The 26985-nt window shown below is 48.0% G+C and overlaps 1 protein-coding gene across 1 annotated transcript; it reads left to right on the top strand.

Moving 5' to 3' along the window:
* Nucleotides 1-21060: 21060 nt before the first annotated feature.
* MSX1 (msh homeobox 1) lies at nucleotides 21061-23734 on the top strand. The gene is made up of 2 exons (XM_048047777.2): nucleotides 21061-21624; nucleotides 23160-23734. The coding sequence occupies exons 1-2, from the start codon at nucleotides 21156-21158 to the stop codon at nucleotides 23588-23590; spliced, it is 900 nt and encodes a 299-aa protein (XP_047903734.2). The 5' UTR covers nucleotides 21061-21155; the 3' UTR covers nucleotides 23591-23734.
* Nucleotides 23735-26985: the final 3251 nt, after the last annotated feature.

Here is a 26985-nt window from a genome sequence, read left to right as displayed (position 1 = left end):
TGGATGCTAATGAGATCCCTCAGTCTGCTCCATGAGTTGCTGGGTAAAATGAAGCACATTTGAAATGTTTCTACACCAATGCACACAGCATTAGGAACAAGCAAGAGGAGCTAGAAGCCTTAGTTCAGTCCCAGAGCCACAACAGCATTAGTACAAGTGAAACCTGGTGGGACAAGTCCTGGGCCCTTGGACCCCTGGAACCTGGGGTTGATGGACCATGACCACAGGAATGGCAAACTCCAACCAACTCCAAACTCATGCAGGATTTGATGCTCCAGCTGGATGCATATAAGTCTATGGGGCCTATTGGGATTCATTCCAGAGTACTGAGAGAGCTGGCTGATGTCATTGTGAGAGCTCTGTCAATTGTTTTTCAATGGTCTTGGAAATCTGGAGAGGTCACTGTCAACTGGAAGCTGGCAAATGTCATTCCAATTTTCAAGAAGGGCAAGAAAGAAGACCCTGGTAATTATAGGCCTGTCAGTCTCACTTCAGCGCTTGGTAAAATTATGGAGAAAATTATTCTGGGAGTTGTTAAAGAACACCTGAAAGACAATGTAGTCATCTTTCCAATGTATCTGGTCACAGCCAACATCAATTCCTGAGTGGAAAGTCTTTTTTAACAAGCTCAATTTCCTTTTATGACAAAGTTACCCACCTAGTTGACCAAAGGAAGCCAGTTGACTTAAATATCTTGGATTTCAGCAAAGCTTTTGATACTGTTTTTCATGGTATCCTTCTGGAAAAAATGTCCTGCATACAGATAGACAAATATATGATATGATGGGTGAACAATTGACTAACAGGCCCAGTTCAAAGGATTATAGTGAATGGGGTTACATCAGGCTGGCAGCCAGTCAGTATTGGGGTTCTGCAGGACTCTGTTTTAGAGAGTTTGTTTGTTTGTTTGTTTAGTTATGTTTTTATAAATGACTTGGGTGCAGGACTTGAAGGTATACTAAGTTTGCAGATGAGACTAAATTAGAATGAGCTGTTGACTCCATCGAGGGTAGAGAGACCTTGCAGAGAGATCTTGACAAATTAGAGGGATGGGCAATCACCAACAATATGAAGTTTAATGAGAGCAAATATCAGATACTGCATCTGGGATGGGGCAACCCTAGCTGTGTTTACAGAATGGGGGACAAGAGGGCAGAGAGCAGCCCAACAGAAAAGGATCTGAGGGTTCTGGTTAACAGCAAATTGAATATGAGCCAGCTGTGTAGCATGCCCTAGCAGCCTAAAGAGCCAACTGTACTCCAGGGTGCATGAGGCACAGCATGACTAGCCTGTCAAGGGAAGTTTTGGACACCATAACATAAGGACATAAAACTATTAGAGAGTGTCTAAAGGAGAGCTATGAAGATGTCGAAGGGTCTAGAGAGAAGGATGTATGAGGAGTGACTGAGGTCCTTTGGTTTGTTCAGCCCAGAGCAGAGCAGGCCGAGGGGAGGCCTCATGGCGGCCTGCAGCTCCCTCACGAGGGGAGCGGAGGGGCAGGCGCTGAGCTCTGCTCTCTGGGGACAGCGACAGGACCCGAGGGCACGGCATGGAGCTGGGACAGGGGAGGGTCAGGCTGGGTGTTAGGAAAAGGTTCTTCACCCAGAAGGTGGTCGGGCACTGGGACAGGCTCCCCAGGGAAGTGGTCAGGGCCCTGAGCCTGTTGTAGCTCAGGAAGCATTTGGACAATGCTGTCAGACATAAGGTCTGATTTTGGGGTGGTTATGTGTGGAGTCAGGAGGTGAACTCAATGATCCTTGTGGGTCCCTTCCAACTCAGGACATTCTAGGATTCTGTGAATCATGTAAGGCTCATAATGGTGATACAAGCCAATTCCTTCCAGGGTACATTTGGCAGATGAAACACCAAATTAATTAATACCTAGCCTTAACTAACCACCCTCAAATCATTTTATAATGAAAAAACAATGTATATATTTGTCAAAACATCAGTACAATATAGGAAAGCCGATGCTTATTTTGCATGCTGATGTTTACGGGAAGTCTGCTCTTTGCCTTGGCACTCGAAGCTTTGCAAAAGCATCATATTCTGGCCAACCTTTTCTACCTTTTCTCTCCACCTCCTTCCCTCCAAGAATCCTCTATACTCTGTTCAGCTTTTACATCAAATTGTTAGACAGGCATTCACTCTGATGGTGAGGAAAGCAAAGTGGCTTAATTTGTTCTTAAAAAAATAGTGAATTTCCTCATGTTCGGGGCCTGTCCTAGTAAACCTGGCTCTGTCTCAGAAAAATTAGTGTTCTCTGTTTTGCAAACCTCACCACATTCACTGTTCAAAAGAACAGTCTGCGTGATGACTGGGGAAATCAGCTACTCTAATGTCTCATTATTATAATGCAGCTGTTAAAGCAATTCCTTTCCTTTCTGTTCAAAGCTTTCTCTATCCTCTAGAGCAGAAATTTGTCTGGAAAAAAATTGCTACAACTCCATTTATAGATGCCAATGAGCTGCTGTAATATTTGATCCATTTATTTTGATTGCATACATTCTCCTGAATGCATGTATTTTTGTTCTTTCGCCTGACAATTATGTCCTATATATTTATTGTTTTAGTAATAGTGTCCTCTTCATCTTCTTATGATTTTTTTTTTATCAACTGGTATAAATACATTTAGGGTGAGCAGTTAATCATGTTTTAGGATCAAGCCTCTCATGCTACTAATATGAGGATCTCAAAGTGCTGAAAAATGCTCACTGATTTTGCTGCAGTAATATTGCAACTTTTTCTGAGACTTTCAGTTCTAAGTGTATTTGATCATCCCTTTTTTGTACTCACACACCTAACTGAGATTGATGAATAAGTCACAGATATGTTAGGTGAATAATTTATTTAATTATTTCTGATAGCATAACTGAAGGGGGTGAATCCCCCACAATAGGAAAATGTGACCTTCAGATCTTTTAAGATCAGCTCTTCTAGCCTCAAGTCTGTTCATTTTCTTCTTTTCTGCAAATGGAAACTGCTATGAAAAAAAATATGTCTATAACTCACTTCTATGTTCTGGTGTGTATTATGAAGTGCTCTCATCTTCCATTTTGACCTCACTGATAATTAGCACACTTGTATCTTTATGGAGTCGTGAAGCAATATGTGAAATATCAATGAATTAACAGCAAAAGTTAAAGATGCTTGGTGTCTTATGTTTAAAACAGTGCCAGAAGAAGTTTTATATATTTTTGAAGAGGGGGTTGCGATTTCTTTCAGAGCAGCTGTATGATTTTATTTTTTCATAACAGCTCTGCATGTATTAGTCTCCTACAGGGCAAATTGCTTTATTTAACATGCCACAGAAAGCTACTGCTGTTGCATCAGGGAGATGGAATGCTTCTCTTAAACTGTAATGCCAATAATTGCTTTTGGACTTCCACACAAAGAAAGTTTTGGTCTTCAAACTGTCTGGAAGGGTTTGTCTGTAATTGCTGTAATGTACAATCACTCCTAGAATGAAAAGGAAAATGACATATATTTAGAAAGTTCAATAAGAACAGTGCAAACAAGCAATGCTATTATCCAAGGCGGTGAACAAGCCTCATGTTCTGAGACTGAGCCTCAGAAATTGTTTTATTGCACATGGTGAGCAGGCACATTGTTAATATAAATGTATAATGAAAGCAGTTGGAGTAACCACAAGAACACCCTCTGAAGCATCCATGTTTGGTTAAACTTATTTGTCTGAATTCATACCAGGCAACTGGGCTGATGGATTATTAATGTTTGGATTCTCCCCCTTCAAACTGATACACAGCAGAAGAGGGACATCCCATTTATACATAGAAAAGTTCACTACCTTCAACGTTCAAAGGCAATTAAAAGGCAAAGTAGTGTGTATTTTCCAATGGTCACAACTGTTAAAATTTTAGATGTATTTTGAGAGAGATATCTTGGCCAAATCTCTCTATATTTGTTAAGACACCTTCATGAATTTAACCCGCTTCCTAACAAATTTAGGGCCCTGCCATTGACTTCAGCTGCATGTATAAAAATATGTAGTAATAATAATAATAATAATAATAATAATAAAAGAATACAAACAGAGAAGGAAGTCACAGGTAGGGAGGTAAGTCAACAGTGACCTAAAATTATCACTATGGATTAACAGGATTTAATGTAGTTTCCTCAGAGCAGTAGGAAGCTGCGTTAACAGTCAACTCCAGTGTAGTTAACTCTTAGCAGACACAGCCTATAGAAGTTAGAAGCTGGCTACGGATGGGAGAAGCTGGGGACTCCTCTCCTGGTGCTGTGTAGCTGCAAAAATAAATGGAAATCCCAAAGGATGAAGGAACAATTTTTATCTACAAAACTTGACCAGATATGAAATGAACTGTTAAAACTCTCTGCAAAATAATCTTATGGGAGGGGAAGAAAATTTTACATCAAATGTTTACATATGACTTCTGCTATTGCCTCATATTTTACAGCCCTTTCCACACATGAAATAATGATTTTCTTGTCATCCTGCTAATTGCTATGGAAAATAAATGCATTATCATAAATGATAAGCCATCTTCAAGTAAGAAATATTTAACTGAAGCACATGAATTTCAAGAGATATCTATCATTATCTTTTCATTAAAAAAAATGTTCTTAGTATTAATACTAAGAGAGATTAAAAAATCTTTAAAATTTAATTTTAGTAAAATATGTCAACATATTCCTGATAATATCCACATATTTATGATATTTTTTCTGACATGCTAACTTCCAAAACTGATTTTTTAAATCAAGAATTGTTTTTTTAAAATGGCTAACATCATCTTAATATGTGTGCAGCTCAGACCAGCTAATGATTTCTCCTGCTAACTAAATCTTCATTTCTTAATGTTTTCTGGTTTCACTATATCAAGGTGCTGAAAGCAAAATATAGTCCTTAGGGCAATTTAGATACAGATCTTTCTACACTGTGATTGCACCTACAGAACAACACATTATACTGGTCTTTCCATGGGTTCATGGTGGGGATTTGTGTTGTAATTACAATAATCCATGTGAAAGTAACACCATGTTTTGTTTTAGGAGGCACTGCCCCAGTACATTACATGAGAAAGTTAAAAATTGAAATACATTTATGAAAATGGTGTAGTTTGTATTGATCAGCTGCTCTCTAAGATATAAGCATTCTTTAAATCACGACAGAGCTAGACCAGGAACTGCAAATAATTTTTCACTCTTTGCTTCTTTATTTGATCTGATTAAGTTTGCCCCACTGCACAGATGTCCTACAGAAGGAATCTGAGAAGCAGAATGTAACAAGCGTTTTTCTAGTTGAACTCTTTCTACTTTCCCCTTGGCTGCTCCTCATCTCCATCTCTGTCATCGCCTGGTCCTCCCCTGCAAGCCACATCTCAGCACCCTTGTGCTCCACCACCAGAGCAACGCCTTGACCTTTGATGGTGTTTATTGATAACAACTTTGAGTGTTTTGGCAACTGGTAAAGCATGCAGTGGCCTTTGTAAATTATACTGTAGATAGCTCTGCCTGCAGTTTTATCCTTGTAAGAGTGACTGAGGTACAGGGTCAGACGGCAAATGGTGGCTTTGAGACGTGTTTTCTGTCAGCATTTGAAAACATCAGTGTCTGTGTGATCTCTGGTGGGGGGAATGTCTGAAACAGCAAGTTTGGGTCTTCCTTATAGAAATGTTGGCATTTAAACACAGATATGTTGTGTTCCTGAACTATTTTTAGGGTATAGAATTGGGAAAGATGCACACAGAAATCGAGGTTATTCTGCAGGGGGAAGGGTCTAGGGTGTTCTGAAAATAATTTATGTTTTGCCTACAAAAATTCAGAGGAGGAGGAAGGGGTGAGATGCTGTAAAAGTATTGTAGGTTGACTCAAATCTTAATTTTAAATTTGTCTTGGAATACAAAAAAGAAAAAAGAATCTGTAAGTCTTTCAAACAGAAAATTGAGCTTAGTTGTTGAGTTTCTGTTTTAAAAGTAAGCAATGTTAAATAGTAGTTTAAAATAGAAAAAATATATATATTCTGTTGCCTTCTGAACTGGAAAGAGAGGAGTCTGACGGAAAAAAAAAATAAGCAAATGTGATAGCATTTGATTTTGGCTGATCCAAGAGTACGTTTTCATTCAAAAACTGTTTCAGACAGTAATTATGTTGCTAGAACTGCTCAGAGGACTATTACCATATGTGGAGCTTTTTTTTCAGACCAATTTCTTTATAAAAAAACATTCTTACAATCTACAGTTCCCTTTTCCCCGTCCCTCATGAAAACAAACCTATGGTACATCCATATTCATCTCCTCATTTTTTCTTTCCAAAGTTCTGCTCAGCACATCCTACTCCTAATGTAAACTTGCTTTGCATCTGGGTCTGCATCCTCCCTTCGTTCCCTCAAACCCTGAACTACAATTTTCTTTAATCCTTTCATCCCTTCTTCTAGCAACCCTGCTTCTCTGCATCTCCTCTGGTTCAACCAGGACATTTGTGAGAACATAACATCAGAAAACAACAAAGCAGGCTTGGAAAACTTCAAGTGGCTTATGTACACAGGCTGTTCCAAGAGGGATAAATTTCCATTTGGTTTAAAATGGGGTAATTCTGTTAACATGATAAAATTAGCAGTAATTTAGAATTTTTCATACCACAGTTTCAAACTGGCTCACACTTGAGATGTAGCCTGCATGTGTGTGTAAGGGAGAAAGAAAGCAAAATCTGGGGTGATTATTATTGTTAATATTTCTCTCTGAAACATAGCAAAATCTAACAATGCGGAACAATGGTTTGACTTTTTATCTGAAAAAGTCACTAATCACTTTACTGCACAAAAATCCTGCCCCCAAAATAATCGTATTTCTTATGGAGGTGCATTATACCAAACTTGAACAGAAAGTTCTAGTCTGATACATAGCTTTAGTCCTCCACTGAAAGCAAGTCTTGGTTCATCCTGGTTTATACTGTTGCTACACTACTGACATCTACCTGAAATCATCTACTGATCGCAGATAGATCCGTCTGCTTTTTCTGCTAATCCTCTGTATCTCACACTAATTGCAATTGCCAAGGTAACAGTCTTTATTGTACCCCATGGAGAGAAGAGCAGTCTTACTCTGGACTTTGCAGCCAGAATAAGTTACAATATAGACCAGAAACATTTAACTAGAGATGATCCAGTGATGTGTGAAATCATTTGTTTTCAACTCTTCTATTCCAAAAATATATATCTTCATTCCTGTTTGCCTCTTTTGATTTGATCTTCAGGCCTTTTACACCCTTACATCTTCGCTAGGATTACACTATGAAACATTCAGCATTTTACAAGATTGCACCCAGATTTGAAAACTTCCTTCCCATCAGCCTTTCCAACCCCCACTCCCCAGATTTACACAGATCAAAGCAAATGAAAGAGTAGCAGTGGTAGTCCCACTGCTTGGGTAGGCACTCTGATCTGCTAAAATCTAGATGTGGAGCAAAGGAATCTTAAAAAAAAAAAAAAAAAAAGGAAATATCCCAAAGAGTGGTTCTCAGGCAGCTCTTTTGTATGGGGATCATATACTTGACACCATGCCTTATGTGGAATGCACATCAAATCACCTGGAGACTCCACATCAATGGTAGTTATGTGCATGCATGTACAACAAAAAGAATAGACCCTTAAACCAGCTGGGTGCATGAGAAAAAAAAAAAAAGTCCAAAGAGTGTAAATCTAGAGGACTACATCAATTTTTCCCTTTTTATGCTCTCTTATACCTTTTTGTTCTTGTTGTTTTTCAATGTTTTAATGGATGGATTTTTATTTTTTAAGGACTCTCCCAGTGCAGCCAGCACTTTATTTTATAAGGTTCTGTCCTTAATCTAACACATCTGTGTTATCTGATCCAAGATTGCCCATAGGACAGAGGGCCAGATTCTCAGCTCCCATGCGCTTGTGCCATGGACTTCAAGGGGGTTGCACTAACTGCAACAAGTCGATGGCTTGCTCGTTTGTTGTTGAACTCTTAAATGTTACCATATTTTTCCTTTAACTGTTACTGAAGCCCGTACCAAGTACCACTCAGATAAAATGATTTCCTCTGTGCTGAGCTGATTTTTGCTCCAGGCTGGCATTTACTAATTTCAGGGAAGTTTTGCTATCACAGTGAACAGGAGCAAAACAAGCTGTTTGTAGGAGCCAAGAGTCTTCAGTATTTAGAAAAATGAGGTTTTTACCTCAGAACTGAGTCCTGGGTTAAGGCCCATTTGCCTCTTTTAATCTTGGAATGACAGGAGTGTTATAGTAGAAAATAAAACAAAACATAAAATCAAAAATAGAATAGGAAACTGTTTGTATTCCAGGATGAAGTGGGTAAACTCTAAGTTTACCTTCTGCTGCAGACTTAATAGTGAAAGGCAGTGCATTTCCCTGTCCCCAGCTATACTCTCATACTAAACCAATAAGTTGGATGGACCTGCTTGCCAAACCCAGTAAAAGCTCAGTGAGAGCCAAGCATATCCTCACGGGCTCCAGGCCTTTCCTGCTACTCTTCCACCAGCTGCTATGAGATCAGTGCTGTTTTTTTTTGCTCACTCTGCTGCTGAACCACCAGGCTGTGGCAACAGTCCATCCCAAACAGAGATTTCTGACCACACTGAGGAGCAACATGTAACAGGACCATCCCAGAGACACTGGAAAAAGCAGGCGCTGCTATTGCCAAGTACGGCCATCCTCTCCCCTTGGGAGCCATCAGCCTTTCCTCCTGACCCTTCCTCCTCAAGTTGCTTTCAGAGATGCAAAGAAATAAGGATGACAATAAGGACAAGCAACTCCAGACCTCATGCACCCAACCTCAGCTTTGTTTCCACCCCACGCATGCACCCTGACCCCATGCATGGTGATAGCATTTGATTTTGGCTGACCCAAATGCACACTTTTCAGCATGTGTTGCGTGTTTTTTAATCAGACTCTCTGGTATTGCAACCAACTTAATAATTACTCTGCACACAGTTGGCAGATACACTGAGCACACAAACTGCAGGGACATATTAAAAGAAGGAAGAAAAGTGACAACTCAGTGCAGCATGTGAAATAGACCACCGTAGATTGGCTGCTGTCTGATGTTAGCTCAGAGATCTACAAAGAATAAGTCCTCTCTTATATCTGGGAGCTAAGGAGCATCCATTGAGGTTTTTAGGCACGTGTGAGGATCAGAAGTGACTCCAGACCCAAATGTGGCTCCCATGTGGGATGCTGCTTTCAGGGTGCTCCCCTTCAAGTATGGTGTCCAGGGCAGAGGGATGCCCATCTGCAGGGCACAGGCTTGTTCTCCTTTGGCAGCCCCTACCTCTCCAGCTCTCACACACTGTTGAGGACTGCAGGCAGCCTTACAAGCCCAAATCCCAGAGAAAGCCATAAGAATAGGACAGAGAATCAACCATTTAAATAATTTGTAAATGCAGTCTGTGCGGATACTCCTAGGAGGTTGTCCTTCTTTTGAGGACCACTATTCAGTGGTAGACCTGAAGTTCACTGATGCTGGGACATGGGGAGCCAAGTATGGAGTAGTGATGGGCTCAAACAGAATCACTGTACAGCAGCCAGTGTAGTTCACACTGTAAAGGCAAACTCAGGTCTTGTGTCCATGCCATGATGTTGGAGTGTCAACAAGACCCACACCAGTGGGTCTAGAGACAGAGAACAAAGGCAGACAGCTGGAGAAGCAGCCCCAGGTGGGTTCGTGTACCAGAATGAAGAAGGAGAGAGGGCTTCGTGTCCTTACAGGAAAAAAAAAAAAAAAAAAAAAAAAAAAAAGGATCAGGCATTATTTAACTTAACAGGGACAGTCGCAGAAAACAACAAGAACCTGGAGATAGAGTTATGCGGGAAGTAAAAGAGACCTCTTACTGTGTGGATAATTAACTACTAAAACAATCTTTGAATCTGAATGATGACTTCTTCATCTTTTAGTATTTCCAGCTACCTTTTTGGAAGCTATCTTTTATCCAAACAAACTTTTTTGAACTCAATACTGTTGTAATTGGATGAAATGAAATGGTCTGTAATGCATATAGGAAGTCATATTAAGCAATCTGATGTTCCCATCAGTCCTTAGACATTATAAATGAACCCAGAAACTTCTCAGGGTGATGATAGATGTGGAGACTGCAACTCCCAGAGTGAAACCCTCTGTTTCAAGCAATGCAACCAGAACGCTGAGATCAAGCCTGCCTGTTGCATGGTTTTGCTGCCTTCTGCAAGATAGCATCGTCTGCAAGCTGGCCTCTTATATGCAAATTAAGAGCAGCCCTTGGGCCCTGGAGCTTGGCCAGCTCGACCCTCCTTTGAGCAAGGCTCTTGCTTGGGATAAGCCCTCGGCTCCACACAGAGAGAGTGGCGAGGGCTCTCCGTTATTTAGTCCCAAACGATACAGGCAGAAACTGGGAGCACTCCATGTTTAAGGATTGTGCCCCACCAAAGGATTTTTGTTTTATTTGGATTTGCTTTTTTACTTCAGTAACTGAGTTGAGTAATTTCCTCAGCTCCCATAAAGATACCTGGAAAATGTCACTACAAGCTAATCTTTAAATAATGTGTTGCTCTTACGGTGCTGACCCAGGCAATGCATCCCAGCTGGCTGCTTGCATCCTTGTATCTGGAGAAGCCTCTGACTGATTCTGCTATTACTATCTCTGCTTCTCCAGTCTGTTTCAACATTTTCACAAGTTTTTCTCTCTCTCTGTAAGTGATTCATTGATTCATTTCTCTCAGCTGTGCAGACTGATAGTATTGCTAGCTAAAAGAATGAGCACTTCAAATATTCGTATATCAGTTAAGCTTTCAGACACAGCCTAATTTAAAAAATCACATAGAAGCAACATAGAAGACCCAATCAGTATTTTACATCAGTCTTCCAGAGCATGACACAAACATAAATAAAAATATATCAAAGTAAAATAGATGCAAAAAGAAATCTTATGGATCAAACATAATTACTAAACATAGCTTTAATTGAGAAAAAAATAGGTAATCTTTACTACTTCTTTATAATTGAGAATAAAAAAGAGTTAAAAAGGGTAAAAAGAAGGAAATGAGTAGAAAATACGATCTTTCAAAAGCAGTGACTGTTTAATGTACCTGATTTGCTAGTTGTTGGGGTTTTTCTTCAATGTCTTACATGTTCTGCATAGGCTTTAGCAGAAAATGAATTTTGTCAAATGACTGAAGATAAGATTATTGCAGATTCTTAGAAAGGGGAAGTGTAAGAATACTTAAAACCCCCAAGGCCTGTTTTATATACTCCATTCTAAGAGTTGTGGATTTCACTGAGACCTACTCCCATGAAATTATCAGAAAGTTGAAAAAGTCCTTTACAGGCACCCAGGGATTAATCTGAAACCTGATGAAAGGAAGGGAAGGGAGGTACTGCCCTGGGCTGCAAAGACTTTGGATCAGTGCATGTTGGGCAAACAATTGGAATAGCCTCTGTTGTTGTTGTTGTTGTTTTTGATAGATGTCTTTTTCCACTGATTTCTACATCTAGACCAGCTTAGGAAGATATTGGGTAATGAGATATTGGCTTTCTGAGTGTGTCATGGCTGGGTCATGAAGGAAAGCAAGGGGATCTGTGGGATGAGATCCCAAATCAATCCTCTTTTCCCTGGAAATGTTTGGCAATACAGTGGGGAGTGCAGCAGGGACAACTAGGATTGCATCTCTCTGGGATGCCTTTTGCCTGGCAGCTCCAGTGTGTTGAAAACATGGGTTGGATGATGAACGTTTGGTAACTCGCTGCTTTAATGACTTCACTGCCTAGTGGCCACCTCCTCCGAGGTGGCTGGGACTAATAGGGTGTAGCAGAGCTGGGTGGGTGAATACAATGGGCTTGGGGCAGGAGGGGTCCGGGCTGCGAAGGGGGATGCAGTGGGGCCAGCCTGGGTACTATCTATCTGAGCAGCAGGGTTGATCCTGGTGGGCAGAACTGGAGGAGGACACTGGGGGGCACCTGGTCTCAGGTACTCTCAGGTACTCTCCATCACCAGCAGAATGGGCAATTCAAGAGACACCCTCCACTGTGGGGCTCGCTGAGCACCGCAGAGGCGAGACCAGAAGGGTAAGGGTGAGAGGGTCCCCAGCCCCCTGGGGGCCCAGCTCAGTGTTTGCCTCTAGCCCTGACTCCTGCAGTGGTTCCAGTGCTGTCCCTTGCCCTCTGTGCCATGGCTGGGAGCGGGCTGGGGGCGGCCGCGATCACCTGGCTCGGGGCTTGCAGGGTGACAGCACTGTTTGAAATCCCTCTGAGTAAAATTACAGAAAAGTCTCACGGTGCCTGTTTAAACAAGTGTGTCTGAACAGGAAAATCAAACAGACAGGGAGCGACTTCGGTTTCTCCACTTATACGATGTTTGAAATGATAAGCGAGGATATATTTTCACATAATTGGGCTGTGTCAAGGTACCGGCCGTTTGATCAGATAGGAGCTTTCTATGTAGTCTCACATCAGAGGACTAGTAAACTACAAATTAAGGCAGACTTCAGATTTTGTCTGCAAAGTAGCCAAATAAATTGAATTTTATCCCTAAAGGTCATGCTGGGGGGGCTGGCCAGGGGCAGATGGGGAACGCAAAATGAAAAATAATGTCCTAGGATAACTAAATCCAAAACACTGGAAAAAGTAACAGAATTAAGTGGCTCTGAAAAGGTCTCAGTCACTACTGAAAACCTGTAAGTATTGAAAAGTTGCTGATTAGTGCCCATGGACTTAACAGAGAGCTGTAAGAGTCCAGACTTTCCTCACCCCAAAAGAGATCTGCAGGAAAGCAGAGCTAGAAAGGGGCTGGGGAAATGTAATGAGCCATTGCTTCATTGACAACGTTTGGTCTGGTTTTGTTCCATTCCATCTGCAGGTTGCTTTTCATTTGAGTTGGTGTTTGCCTTCTTGTAACCATACCTTGACAGGGGTGAGACACCCTGGTGTGGGGTGAGGGCCAGGAAGCTCTGCTCAGTCCTCTCCATCCCTCCATCCCTTTCATCCCCACATCCCTCCAACACATCCCTGAAAAATCCTGTCCCTCTACAAGGCTGCCCCCTAAGGTGATCCCTCCTGCAGACCCATGGCTGGTCCCCCAGCCTTGTACTCCAGGCAGATTCCCAGGATCCAAACAAAAATGCCAGGAAGGCTTCAGGGGACCTGTTTGAGTCACAGCCAACCCTACTGAAAGGGGGTCACTAGAAGCCAGATTTAGTCCTAAGAACAAAGTTTCTGGTGTCTTTCTAAGATGCTCATAGTAGTCTTTTCTCAATTTTTCTTCGCCTTCTTTCCTCCCTCCCCTTATTTTTCAAAATCTCATGTGCAACAGAGATGTTCCTTGTTGCTGATGGTGAGCTCGCTGCTCCTGTCCCTTGTCAGCTCTGTGCACACTCCTGTAGCGTTTCCTTCTCTGTCCCTGTTTTTTTACACATCACCAGTATTTATATAGTGTGGACAAGTGAAGAGGAAATGAATTTACCTGCGATTTAGGATTTTCCTTGTAAACAGTTACAGCTGAGACAAGTGGATGGCAATCTGTCCCCAGTCCCCCAGACCCAGCTGAGGGTGACTGCAGCATGGGGGTGTAGACGTCAAGCGTGTGTGCGCAACCATCACCTACTGCCAGTGCTTACAGCTGCACTGGTGACTGGCAAAAAGTAGGCTGCCATGGGAAGTTTTGGTGTAAAAGAGGTGAAAAGGCTTGCAAAAGGCCAGCTGCAAATCTAGGAGAGAGAACTGAATGCAGCCCTGCTCTACCTGCTGGCACAGGGCCTGCCCTTTGTGTCTTTGTAGTTAATGTGACACCCATAGCTCATTATCTCTCCTTTCATTTTATAGGGGTCAAAAAAATAATTAGATAAAAATAAAAAATGAAAAGAAAGGAAAAAATAAAAAATAAAAGTGGGTGTGAATACTTAGTTGGCATCCTTTAGGTTGTTTCAGAAGTAAAACTCAAGCCGACCCAAATCCAACCCCAGAGTAATGGCACTGTTAGCAGGACAAATCCTATGCAGCCCCACATCAGCAGCATTGTCACCAGTGGCAGGATGACACCCAGCTCCTCTGCAGCGTGGCCCATGCTGCCAACCTGGCCCTTTGCGGCCAGCCTGGGCTTGTCCCTGCAGGGGATGCTCGATGTGTTGTAGGGCTCCTGCCCTCAAGCTGTGGATTGTGAGGAGAAGGCTGATGCTGTTTGAAAGGCTGCAAGAAGTTCTGCCCTGAGTGACAGAAGAGGAAAAAAAAAAAAGGAAAAAAAAAAAAAAACAGCCGTTGAAAAGCAAAATGACCCAACACCACCAGAGAGCCTACACTTGTTGCATAAATAATGTCAAAAACACATATGCAGGGAATAACATGAAGGCAGCTGAAGGCAGACTGATGTCTAGAAATGTTATCTCTTCTGTTCCAAATCCTAATCAGCCCAGCAGTGGGCAAGCCAGGAACATTTTAGATTATGTCTACGCTTGTGGTTGATGGAAAATCTGAGAGGAACGTAAGCTTTCTAAAAGACAAATTCAGTTCCCCTACAAAATATTTGGGATTGCTCCCCTCCTCCTCTGGCAACGAGATTGTTTGGTTACATTGATTTATTAGAATGACGTAACTTGCAGTATCATATCTAGCCATCGGCTGCCACTCAGCAAGAGGATGTGGTGAGATCACATCGCCAAAATAATAAGGCGCGGGAGTTCCTAAACAGGAGGTTACATATCATCAGGACAGCTTCAAATACTTGGGGATGGCTTTGATAGTTGCAGGAGTGTGGTGTTGTTTTGTTTCTCCATAGACAGTGTCTGGAAGATACCTGACTGCAGTTACTCTGTTGTTCAACCATAGTTTCCTTTGCACAAGGAAATTAAAATCCATGTATATGTATATGCATGAATATATATTTTTTCCTAACTGGCTTTTTTTTTTTTTTTTTTTGCTTAAGATGATCATTTTCTAACAATCTTAATGGAGAAAGAAAATAAATTTTTGCCCCAATCCTGTATCCCACCTGTTCAGAGGAATATTTGGGGCCTCGGGTTCCACAGAAGTGAGTTAAAGTTGGGAGGCAGAGGGGGCTGTATTGTCTTGGGAAGCCGGGTGACACGGGCAGGAAGGTTTGAAGAGGGGTCCAGAAAAGAGCAGGCCACCAAGTCCAGCTTCAGTGCCCGCAGGTTGAGCTGCAGCTCCCGGCCCTCCTCCAGCTGCTGCCTCCAGATGCACAGCTGGAGGAGAAACCCTTCTGCACAGACATGGCCCTGCCACGCACAGGTGTTGGCTCTCCCTTGATTTTTCTTTCTGTGTCCCTTTTTTTCTTTCCCCCAGGAGCTGATTGGTATCTAGCTGAAATGTATTTCCTTCTCAAAAAGGGGGTTTGGGTTTATTTTTTGGTGTTTCCTATGTGTGTGTGTTTCTTTTTTGTGTTGTTTTTGTTGTTGTTGTTTTATTTTGTTGCTGGTTTTTTCCCTCCCCAATTCACACAGACGTTTCTATTGGGAACAGACTTAGATCTGGACTTCTGCACTTTGCAGGGCTTTTTCAAAACATGGTGACGTTTGTTTCTTCTGCTCTATATGTTTTCTTACTGTCCTCTCCACAACATATTTTCCAGCAATTTGGAGAGATGTAAGGAATTGCTTTTACACAATAGGCACAGAAACGGGGGGATTATTCCAGTGGTCTTGCAAGTTTGGGGTATTTCATCTTCTTCAAAAGGGGAAAAAAAATCCCAAACTGTGTCCCTGTGAGCAAATGATTAGAAGAAGGCTGGGAATACAATAATTACCCCAAATGGAAACCCAGACCGCAGTCAAACAATACAGCTTTTGTAAACTGGCCTCGCCTGTAAAAAATCTAGGAAATCTCATAACTAGAGCTGGCGAAATCCTTTTCTTATGCAACGATATGTAAAAGGCTCCTGAGAAATAAGGAGTAAACATGGAAACGCTGCAAAATAGCATGATAATGAACTTGCTCTGAACATCGGAGATCGCCTTGGCGGTACCAGCATGGATTCCTTCAACCACAAAGTATTTTCTCATGTTAAAGAATTTGGGACAAATTACATTTCGTGACATTTCGCCAATAAACAAGCACATGAAGACAAATAAACCGGGACTCGCTGTAATCTACCTTGATCGTTGCGGAATTCAAGGGGTACCAAAGGAATTGGGAGCGAGACAGAGCGCGGCTTTGAATGAATGTCCTTTATGAGAGAGTGGAGAGAAGATCATTTATATCCTTCATATTTTATAGTTTTGCCTCTAGGAAAGAAAAGACCGGCGGAGCCCCGACTATCATTTACTCATAATGATCGCATTCAATCTAGTGATTCACAGTGAATCATATAATAAGGTTTCCATTTTGCGCATGGAGAAAAGAAGGAGGGGTAGTTAAACTTTGTTTAGTTCTCATTCATGCCCCCGGCCTCCTGTTTCCCTTGAACTGTCCAGTTCAAATGACTCACCCATGGGACGATGGTTTTTTTCGGTTTCTTTTTTTTCTTTTTTTTTCTTTTTTTTTTTTTTAATTCCCCTCCCTCACGCCCCCCCAGCAATAAAAATCCCTGGAAGGAAAGCTGACAGGTTAATTGTACCCTTATTCATTTTTCCTTCCAGCAGCGTTTCATCCGAGCACGCCTCGCCGGGGCCCGGCTCTGTTTTAGCAGCCTCTCGGGGCCGTGTCAGGCGTGGGCCGTGCCGTGCCGTGCTGTACCGTGCCGTGCCGTGCTGTATCGTGCCGTGCCGTGCCGTGCTGTACCGTGCCGTGGCTTTGCCCCCTCCAGCCCATTGCCGCGGAGCAGCCAGCCCCGTGCAGCCCCGCTGGAGAGGAGCAAGGAAAGCAGCCGTTTTAATTTTTATATTTTAATTACAGTTATTATTTTACTTTTATTATTAGTATTTTTTGCCATTTGGGTCTAAACCCGCACCCACCGCCCCTGGAAACAGTGGGGACACAGCCGGCCCCGCGCCCCCCTCCCGCAGTTTTGGGTCAGGACGAGGGGATTTCGGCATTTCCGACTCCGCTCCCCCCCGCTATCAGTGCAGACCCCCTCGGCACACGGCTAGGCACATACACAGCCCGACGGCTCCCTGGTAATGCCTGGGAAAGGCGCAGCCGGCAGTCGGATGCTCTCTTTGCTCTTGGGACCTTTGGCGTCTGCAAGCGTTTCAGGTAAAATAAAAATAGAAAGAAAAAATATAAAAAGCCCAACAGGAGTCCAGCGCAGGGTAAAGCTTTCGCGGGGGAAGGGGACGGCTCGGCAGAGAGGGGGATGCACTGGGGCGGGATTGGGGTCGGTGGGATGCTGGGGCCAGGCAGGCCACGGGGCTCATCCCATCAACGACTTTTTCTCCAGCCCTCAGCGAGAAATAGTCGGAATCACCCCAGAAAAATGCACGAAGGAGAGGTGTCGAGCGGGGGAAAGGTTCGGAGAAGGAAAGCAGCCTGGAGCGGGAGGGCGAGGTGATGCCACACAGATGCCGGACCCAAATGCGCCTGGAGAAGCGATTCTGTTCTCAGGGAGAGCTGGCACCTCTGCAGCAGCTTTAAAACTAATGATGAAATAAAATAGGCGTGTTGTCACTAAAGGGAAACCACCGCCTTAGCCATGGTGCTTTCACCAGCCAAGTTCCCTCTTGGGCAGAGCAGAGAGTCTCGAAGTCTGCTTGACATCTTGAAGCTTAAATAACCGTAAGGCATTGTTACTCCCTGGCAGCAAAGTGCCTCGTTACGCCTGATTGAGCTAATTGCTTTGAAATAGGATATATTATCTATAATTATAGAGATCTTGGAGGAGACGGCCAGCCCTTTCTTTCATCTTTTCCAAGTGCATCATAATGTCGCGATCAAATTAATTTGGGCCACTTGAAATAGGGCTCTCCTTTCAGCCCTGCTCCTCCGACCCTCAAAGAGCCGGGGACGCCGCGGCGGCTGGGGTTTGGCCATCCCAGTCCCCGCTCCTGGTAACCTCCCGAGGAACAGCCCAGGTGCCCGAAACCCTGAAAGTAGTTTGGGTTATGTCTGACCTGGCTAGAAAGGGAAAGGGAGAAAGAAAAAGAGAGGGAAAAAATATATATAAGAGGGGAGCGAGGCAAAAGCGAGGTCTTTTGGCGTTGTCAGTGGAGAAGGAGCAGTGATGGGAGCAGGGGGAGCTGAGATTTGGAGGCTCGTAAAGCCCGCGGGACACTTTCGGCACTTACGGGAGACGTGGTTTTGGGGGCAGCTCCCCCCGGGCTGAGCCGCTCGGAGGGCAGCGGGTGGCGAGAGCGCAGGGAGCGCTCAGGGAGCGCGCAAAAAACGCGCAGCGGTGCCCGGCGCCGCAAGTCCCCCGCGTCCCCAAAGCCTCCTGGTGTCTTCCAGGGCTGGCCGCTCTCCTAAGAGCCGCCGTCCCGGGGGAAATAAAATAGAAGCAAGGGAAACAACAACAACCCTCTCCTTTCTTACTCCTGCCTTTAAGTCAAAGATAACGTTTACAAAGGGAGACAATGCCCTGAATTGGCTTAGCGCTGCTCCTGTCCTCCCTCCCCATCCCCCCCGCGCTCCTACCAGCGCTTGTTGTTGTATTCCCACTGAAATAAAATGCTAGGGGTAATGGCTTTGCCTTGCACATTCATTATATGAAACGGGACTGTTTAGGATGCTAATTGCCCAATCCTGTTATCTAGCACAAGTGCCTTCAGGGAAGCGCCACAGTTCCCAATAAAAACACTGCATTGGAACAAGCGCCAATAAAGTCACCTATTCCCCCCCCCGCCCTTTCGCTTCGGTCTCCTGTATAGGAAAACGAGGAAAATAAGAACGAGACACTTAAAAACAAGCGAGAGTATCAGCATGACAGAAGCCATACCAAAAAAGTTCCCAGTTTCCAGCGGTGTTTTGCTCACCCCGGGCACGGCGAGCAAGACGAGGAGCGATCGGGTGCTGAGCAGTTCCCATTAAACAAGGAAAACCGTCTCGGGAGAGATTTCGTTTTGTAAATTCGGTTGCTTCATTCCTAACCTGGAGCCTGTATATTTCATTCAGAAAGAAAGGAAAGGGAGAAAGGAACAAGAAACGAAAGAAACTTTACTGGTTTCCCGTTTTCAGCCCCAGAGCTTGCCAGCATGTGGATTAGAATCAAGTCCTCGTTATGGTACAGTGATTAAAATACCACCAAGTATGACAGAAACGTAAACACAAACCGTTCATTGCTGGGAGATAAATAAAGAGCTAATTATCTCATTCTGCCATCTCTCAAGGAAAGCGGGATCTCGCTCTCAGTGTGGGACACACGCTCGTCTCCTCAAACCTCAGCAACATCCCAATGCCCAAACCCTTCTGCCAAAGAAAAGGGGGGGAAAAAAACAGCAGCTCTATTTTTCCTTTCATATTTCCGTCAAAACAATGAGATCGAAAGTAGCCTAGGGGCTGCCCGGGGGTCTAATAAACACATCACTTTTTTTTTTTTTTTCTTTCGCACGGTTGCGTTTGGGAGCAGGGAAAAAAAAAATATAAGTGATCCTACCTGTAGGATCGGGGGGGGGGGGCAACGTGAAACACAAATGCACCGCTATTTGCGCGTGTTTCCTTAGGCGGGGATGGGGGGGGGGGGGGAGGGTTGCATCTTCGCGTCAAGCACCGGGGCTTTGGGAAAATGTCGTGTGATTGGTAGAGCAAACTAATTTTGTCAGGCTGAATGTGCCGATGTCCCAGGGCTAAGGCGCCTTGCTCCCTTGATGCGGGTTAACGTCCTCAATAGTCCCCCTCCAGCTGAAGCCTTTGATCCGACCGCTGCTGGCGCCTAAAAACAACATCACTTGTCTGCCTATTAGAGGCACTGACTAATCGTGACAGATTGTTTATTCTCGCAATTAGCAATGCAGCCGCTTCTCCGGGCGCTGCCCCCCTACCCCCTTTACCCCCCCCCCCCCCAACCCCGGCCCCAAGCCCCCAGCCCCCGACCCCCAGCCCCCGGCCCGACGGCTGCTGCGGGATGCAGCGGAGCTGCCCGGTGCATCCCGCTGGATGCACAGCACAAGGTGTGCGTGTGCTCGGTGGGTAAGGGACACGCGTGGGTAGGGTACACGCGTGGATAGGGCACCCGCGGGGCGCCACCTCCAGCAAGCGGGGGGGTGCGGGTGTCGTGTGCGCGCGGGACAACTCAATGCAACCAGATCCCGTTGTTTATCAGTCAATAAAGCGTCTATGATATCAATTCATTTCATACTGTATACGCTCCTAATCTCCCATCTTTATGGGGGCCGGCTAAAAGGAAAGGGAATTCGCCGTCCCTCCCCGTTTAGATAATTACCCTTAAATGACTGCGAGAGCCTCCTGTGTTTCCAGGAGATTAGAGCCCTGCAGCTATCAATAAACTTTTCCCAGCGAGCGGCCAATCGCCTCAGTAGAGAGCGGCTCCCTTTTACTGCACATCCGTCCTGGGCGCGGGGATAAGGGCTCGTAAAACAAATTTACAAAACAAAATAGCCCGGACTTTAATGGGGCCGGGGCTTAGATGTGCCTTTTTTTAGGGGAATGAATATTTCATTGCCCGGAGACACGCACGCATCCGCGCCAGAGGTTGCGCGCACGTAGGCGCACACGGGCGCAGACCCACGCACCCACCCAAAGAAAACCAAAAGAAAAAACCCGAAACAAGCTTTATTTTATTATTTTTTTCCAGGGTGTAGCCAACCCTAGAAACACAGCGGGTCAACGCAGAGCTCTCACACCCGGTACAGGGCCATGTCAGGGGGTTGCAGGAGGAAAATCCCAGCCTCGCTGCCTCCACCGGCGTTTCCCCGACGTTAGCAAGCCCTTGCCCGATGCCCGATGCCCGAGCCTCCGTCCCGTCCCGTCCCATCCCCTTCTCCCGCGTTACGCCCTGCTCCAGTCGCCGGCCCAGGCCGCCTTCACCCGCGGCTGGGAGCCGAGCGGGACGCCCCGCACCGCCCCGACGGCGGCCGAGCCCTCTCCCCTCCCTCCTCCTTCCCCCTCCCCGCCGTCGGGGCCGCGGCCTCAGCCAATGGGCAGCCTCGTCCCGCCCCCGCCGCCCTCCGGTTGGGCGGCGCCGCCTCCCGCTCCCCTTTATCAGGGGGCGCCGCCCGCCGCGGGGCCGGACCGCGCCGACGGCTCCCGCGCCCCGACGCCGCCCCCCATGAGCCGCGGCGGCCGCCCCCGCGCAGCACGGCGGCAGCGGGCCCCCTCTGCATGGCCCCGGCTGCGGACATGACCACCGCGCCCACCGGGGTCCGCAGCGACGAGCCGCCCGCCTCCGCCTTCGCCAAGCCCGGCGGCGGCCTCCCCGTCGCAGCGGCGGCGATGGGCGGGGAGGAGGAGAGCGACAAGCCCAAGGTTTCGCCTTCCCTCCTGCCGTTCAGCGTGGAGGCGCTCATGGCCGACCGCAGGAAGGCGCCGGGAGGCAGGGAGGGCCCGCTCGCCGGCCCCGAGGGCAGCGGGGTCCCGGCGGCCGTCGGGGCGGCCGCCCGAGGGAGCCTCAGCCCCCGCCTGGGCGCCCCGACGGCGGAGGCGCCGGCGTCCCCGCTGCCCCTCGGCGGCCACTTCGCCGTCGGGGGGCTGGTCAAGCTGCCCGAGGAAGCGCTCGTCAAGGCGGAGAGCCCCGACAAGCAGGAGCGGAGCCCCTGGATGCAGAGCCCCCGCTTCTCGCCGCCCCCACCCAGTAAGTAGCGGGACCCCGACGGCGCGGGGGAGAGAGCTGCGGGGCCGCCCGGGGCTTTCCTCTCTGCTCCGGCCTCTCCCGGAGGGGTTTTCCCGGCGGGTCGCGCTCTCTGCCGGGCCACTTGGGCGTTTCCGAAGGAATGAAATGCTTCAGATGTCGCCGGAGCCCGGGCGGTCCCGGCGGTGGCTTCAGAGGCGAAGGAAGAGCGGTCGCGCCAGGGCGGTTTCTTGTGCCAAAAGTTGGCCGGGGAGGGGAAGGAAAAGCAGAAAAGAAAACCCCGAAAGCCGGCCTGGCTGCCTGTTAGCAGCACTGGGGCCACGAAGCGACCGTGCGCAGTCTGCGAGCGGGACTTAGCCTCGGCAGGGGACTGAGGTTTATTTTTAGGGATTTTAGGTTTTTAATTTATTTATTTTTTTTCCTAAAAGCGGCTCCGATTATTTTGTAGGGACGCGCACTGATCGCGGTCCCGGTTGCTGCGGCTTCGGACTTGTTCGGGCTTCAGCGCCGCGGGCTGCTCTCTCCGGCGTTGTTATTTCGGCAGTCCCGAGAGCCGCAGTTCCCGATGGTTTTGCTGCTGTACTCCGGAGAGATCCCAAATTCTCGAAAACACGATCGAGAGCGGAAAGTCCCGTGCATCCCCTGCTCTGAGCCCGGCGGAGCGGCGGCCCCTGGCCGATACAGCCCGTCCCGGGCCTCATCCTGCCCCCAAACCTCTCCCGTTCCCGTGGGAAGGGCTTGGGCTGAGGCTTCGCGGAGTTTTTGGGGTGCTTTTAGAGCTGTGAGCAGAGCTGACCACTTCTTTGGGGAAAGGAAGGCTTCCCGAAAGGACTCGCGGAGAGAACCGCAGTGGTTTTATTTACTTAAATTGCAAAGTACAAGTTGCTTTTGCTAAGTAAACCCGGGCCGATCGAGGTTGAGGACCTTTAGAAATCTTAAATAAGAGGAGAGAAGCAGGCTGGTGAAGAGCTGTAGATAGAGGCTGAGTGCTAATTCCAAGCTCATAATTAATTGCATGCTTAATCTGGTTCCCAGGGGCCTAATGAAGAGGGTGTGAGTGTAAGAAGCCAGCCGGTTTTGTTTTTTTCCCTTAATCCAGTCAAAAGGACAGCATATATATATATATATATATTTTTTTTTTGAGGGATCATTCCCTTCGTTTGTGTGGGCTTCTAATGAGAGGGGAGCGGTGAGGCGAAGGCAGAGGAGGCGCGCAGAACCCTGTGCAGAGGTTTGCCCTGGAGCCGCAGGGCTCCTGGCTGTGAAGCACAAGTGGCTGCGAGTGACTTTGGTCCTGAGAGCCTTGAAAAAGCTTAGTGAAGCACCCGTTGGCCCTACAGCAAGGGGAGATGTCAATTTGAAGTGCACCCCAGGCAGGGAGGTGCTGGAGTCTTTGGGCCGCTTTGCTTTGGGGGGACCTCACTGTCCCCGCCACCACTGCTGCAGGGTGGGGGCTCTGCGGGGCGAGCGTGTCCGGGCGCTGCTAACCGAGCTGTCTCTCTCCTTCCCCGCCTCTCCCCCGGCTGCTGTCGGTGCAGGGCGGCTGAGCCCCCCAGCCTGCACCCTGCGCAAGCACAAGACGAACAGGAAGCCCCGGACACCCTTCACCACGGCACAGCTGCTGGCCCTGGAGAGGAAGTTTCGGCAGAAGCAGTACCTGTCTATCGCCGAGCGCGCCGAGTTCTCCAGCTCGCTCAGCCTCACCGAGACCCAGGTGAAGATCTGGTTCCAGAACCGCCGCGCCAAGGCCAAGCGGCTCCAGGAGGCCGAGCTGGAGAAGCTGAAGATGGCAGCCAAGCCCATGCTGCCGCCCGCTGCTTTCGGCATCTCCTTCCCGCTGGGCAGCCCGGCCGTGGCCGGCGCCTCCTTGTACGGTGCCTCCAGCCCTTTCCAGCGGGCAGGGCTGCCCGTGGCTCCCGTGGGACTGTACACGGCGCATGTGGGATACAGCATGTACCACCTCACATAGAGCTGAGCCCTGCCCAGCCCAGCCCGCCGGCCCCGCACACGCTCCCTCCCCGCTCTTCCAGCTCCGTGCCCTCGCTGCAGACTCCCCCACGGGCCCCGTGGCAGAGACTTCTCCAGTCCGACTCCGTTTCCCCCCCCTCCACTCCTGCTCTGCTCTCCGTGGCCATCCTGGGAGCTGCTCCACACTCTGGCTGGGAAAAACTGGAGACATCACCCCAGCCGCTCCCCAGCACCGGGTGGCCATGGGGCAGCCCTGCCCTGCTTCCCCCCGGCCCGCCTGGCAGCCTGGGGAGAGCCCCCGGCATGGGGGAAGGAACTGTGGAAGAGAAACGGCAAAAAGGGGGCTTGAAAGGACTTTTCTCTCATTTTCTGCAAAGCGAGGTTAAGAGGCAGAAGCGTAGAGGCGCCTCTCATGTCCCTGTGTAGCAGCACTGGCTGTTACCTGTGTTTGTTCCTCCACCGGCTCCTGTGGAAGGGGCTCTGTGTACTATGTAATATACTGTATATTTGAAATTTTATTATCATTTATATTATAGCTATATTTGTTAAATAAATTAATTTTAAGCTACCGTTGTTTCATGCAGCTTCTTTGCTCCTTGCCCTGCCGGGGTTTGACACTGGATGAAACGTGTCTGTGTGTCACGGGGACAGGAGAGCGGGACCGGCCGCACCAGAAACTTTTCCTCCTTCCATGGCAGGGCTCTCAGCTCGCTGTTTGCCCTGGAGCCGCCCGGTGAGGTGCTCCCAAGGCTGGTTGAAGGTGGAAATTTCTTCCTATAGACCCCAGCCCCTCTGTTGCAGCCCCTAATCCGGGGCCGTGGGTACTGGGGTAGCATCAGTCCGGCCCTGCCGGGCATCCCTCCCCAGACAGAGTCAGGAGGAGCTCCCGAGACTGGGAAGAGCCCGAGGACTTCCCCCGCAGCTCCTTCAGGAGGAGGGAGCACGGCGGGCTTTGGGGCGGTGGGATGGAGATGGGGCTACCGCGGCCGGGGTGGTGCGGGAAAAGGGGCAGAGGGGACGGGGTGATGGGGACGGGGTTGTTAGGAGCCGGGGGGTGGGAACGGGGCTGTTCGGGGACACAGCAGCCAGGGGCGGGACCCGCCGCCCGCGGGGCTGGCGGTCGGGACCGCTCGGCGCCGGCTCCTGCCCAGCCCCGGGGCTCCGGGCGCCCCGCAGCCCCCAGCGCCCGGCCCCGCTGGAAACCCGGCTCGGTCACCGCGGCCGTGCAGAAACCGCCGACCACGGCCGAGGCAGTGCCGTGCCGTGCCGTGCCGGGCAGGACGGTGCCGGGCTGTGCCGTGCCGCTCCGCACCGCGCAGCGCCCGCCGACCCCGGCAGCACCGCGTCCCCCCACCGGCTGCGCCCCCAGAGCCCCCTCATTGCCCCCCTAGACCTGATTTCGTTTGGAGGGTCCTTAGGCTAGGGGAGAGGGTGGATTTCCCTTGTTACTTTTTACCTTATTGCTTTATCTTTATGTGCCGGGAATTGGCGCTGAGAAATTGGGACTCTTTGTATTTTTCTTTCTTTCCTTCCCTTTTCTTTCTTTTCTCTAGCTCTCTCTCTCTCTTTTTTTTTTTTTCTCTGCTTTCATTTCCAGCAATTTAAAACGTTAAGGTTGAAGCAAAGTTAGAAGGAAAATAATTGCTGTAATGAGGCTAGGCAATCTTCTGCAGGCACTGTGGCTCCAGCGAGACTGTAGCTGGGGGCGAGGCGGGACTTTTATCATCTCCTAAATATCAGTGATGCTTTCAATAACTCAGCGAAACAACATACCTGAACCTAGTCACTTTCTCCAGAGCTCGCTGCTCTAATCCCCCTCTTCTCATCTCTCGCTCCGCTCTGGCCGCTCAGTCCTGGCTGGGCTGGCGTGAGTTTTGTTTTTTTTTTGTGGGTCTTTTTTTTTTATTTTTGGTCTCGCTTTTTTTTTTTTTTTTTTTTTCCGATCATTTCTTTTCTGTGTGCGAATGACGGTGTCTGTGATCCTGACCCCAGCGCCCAACGCCGCGCCGGACCGGGAGAGCGCGGTGCCGGCTTTTTTCCCACGTTGCGTCTCCGGCAGAAAAGGCTGGAGATAAACTTAGCCTCTGCGCGATTAGACCGCGGGTTTGGGGAGAAGATCTAATCGCACAGGAGGCCAGGTTTATCCTGTAAAGAAGCTCTTAAAAAATAAAAAATAAAAATAAAGTAGAGTTGAAATAGCGAGCACCGCCGCGAGCTGGCTCCCCGCAAGCCCCTCTCCCCTCCGCCGGCACCTTTGGGCGCTGCGGGCACGGCAATGCGGGGCTCCGAGCTAGCCGGGACCCTTTCATCTCTCCGCTTTGTCTGTATTTACCACCCCCCCTCCTTTTTTTTTTTTTTTTTTTTTACATTATGTCAACTCGGGATGGATATTCGAAGCGCAGGATTCCTATTGAACGTGTCTTTGCTTTAAGATTTCCCCCTGACCCTTGGGCTAAAGTCCTTGGTTGCTCAATTAAACCCAGATGAGAACAATTAATAACTAAGTAATGACAATAAGTTGGGAATCACACGGATGAACGCTCCATGTGAATAGGAAAAGCTCACACAAAAGAGCAAAAAGGATTTGTCGGCTCTTTTTAAGGGGGAATTGGCTTTTCTTTTTTCTTGCCTCTGGCTTACCAGCAAATAAAACTCACTTTTGTGTCTTTGTCGCCTTAAGGAGCTCAGTGGGCAGTTGGAAGTGAGAATGGCTGTTTTCCTTTCAACTTGAGGGTGCTGGCGCCACGCAGCCCCAAGGACAGAGAGTAGCCAAAGCAAAGTTTCCTAATAACTCCCTCTCCCCCGCCACCCCCCCCAGTCACTCTGATACCCCCCCGCCTATCTCCACACACTCCGAGAGAGCCTGGGCAGACAGGCGAGAGAAAACAGAGGGGCCCCGAGCACATACGTGTAACACACACACACTGATGCGCCGGTTTCCACGGAGGGAAGGAAATTCAGGGCACGGGAGCCAGAGCATGGCGAGTGTGCAAAACACACCCACACCAACCGAGGAAGCCATTTTTCTACTTTTATTCCCACAAACGAGCCCGGTTGTAGGGTTTGGCCGGCGGCTGTGAGCATGAAACCAGCCTCTTCGGGCACTTTTGCCCGCAATCGGTTCTTTGCATCCTTGCGCTCCGAGGAGCCCGGCTGCGGGGCTCGGGCAGAGGGGTGGGCAGCCGCGGGTTGAGAGCCTCAAAAGGAAGGGAAGACTCTTCTTGTTAACCCCAGAGAACACGGCTGCTGGAAAAACCTGCTAAGCAAACCTTCGGTGAAACCACGGCTTTGCTGTCTGCTCCGAATTCCTGGGAGTTTCGGGCTCTCCGGCTGAATTTGCGATTTGTCTCGAAACGCAGCCCGGTGCCCTGTTGCCTTTGATGCTTTATCTCGCGA

Source organism: Anser cygnoides, chromosome 4 (assembly GCF_040182565.1).
Source record: "Anser cygnoides isolate HZ-2024a breed goose chromosome 4, Taihu_goose_T2T_genome, whole genome shotgun sequence".
Taxonomy (NCBI): Eukaryota; Metazoa; Chordata; class Aves; order Anseriformes; family Anatidae; genus Anser; species Anser cygnoides.
This window is presented reverse-complemented; position numbering and strand designations above follow the sequence as displayed.

Bases quoted from the DNA above. Each gene is read 5' to 3' on its own strand.
- MSX1 (XM_048047777.2), top strand. From the start codon at position 21,156: ATGGCCCCGGCTGCGGACATGACCACCGCGCCCACCGGGGTCCGCAGC. The intron at 21,625-23,159 runs GTAAGTAGCGGG...CTGTCGGTGCAG, and splicing joins CTTCTCGCCGCCCCCACCCA to GGCGGCTGAGCCCCCCAGCC.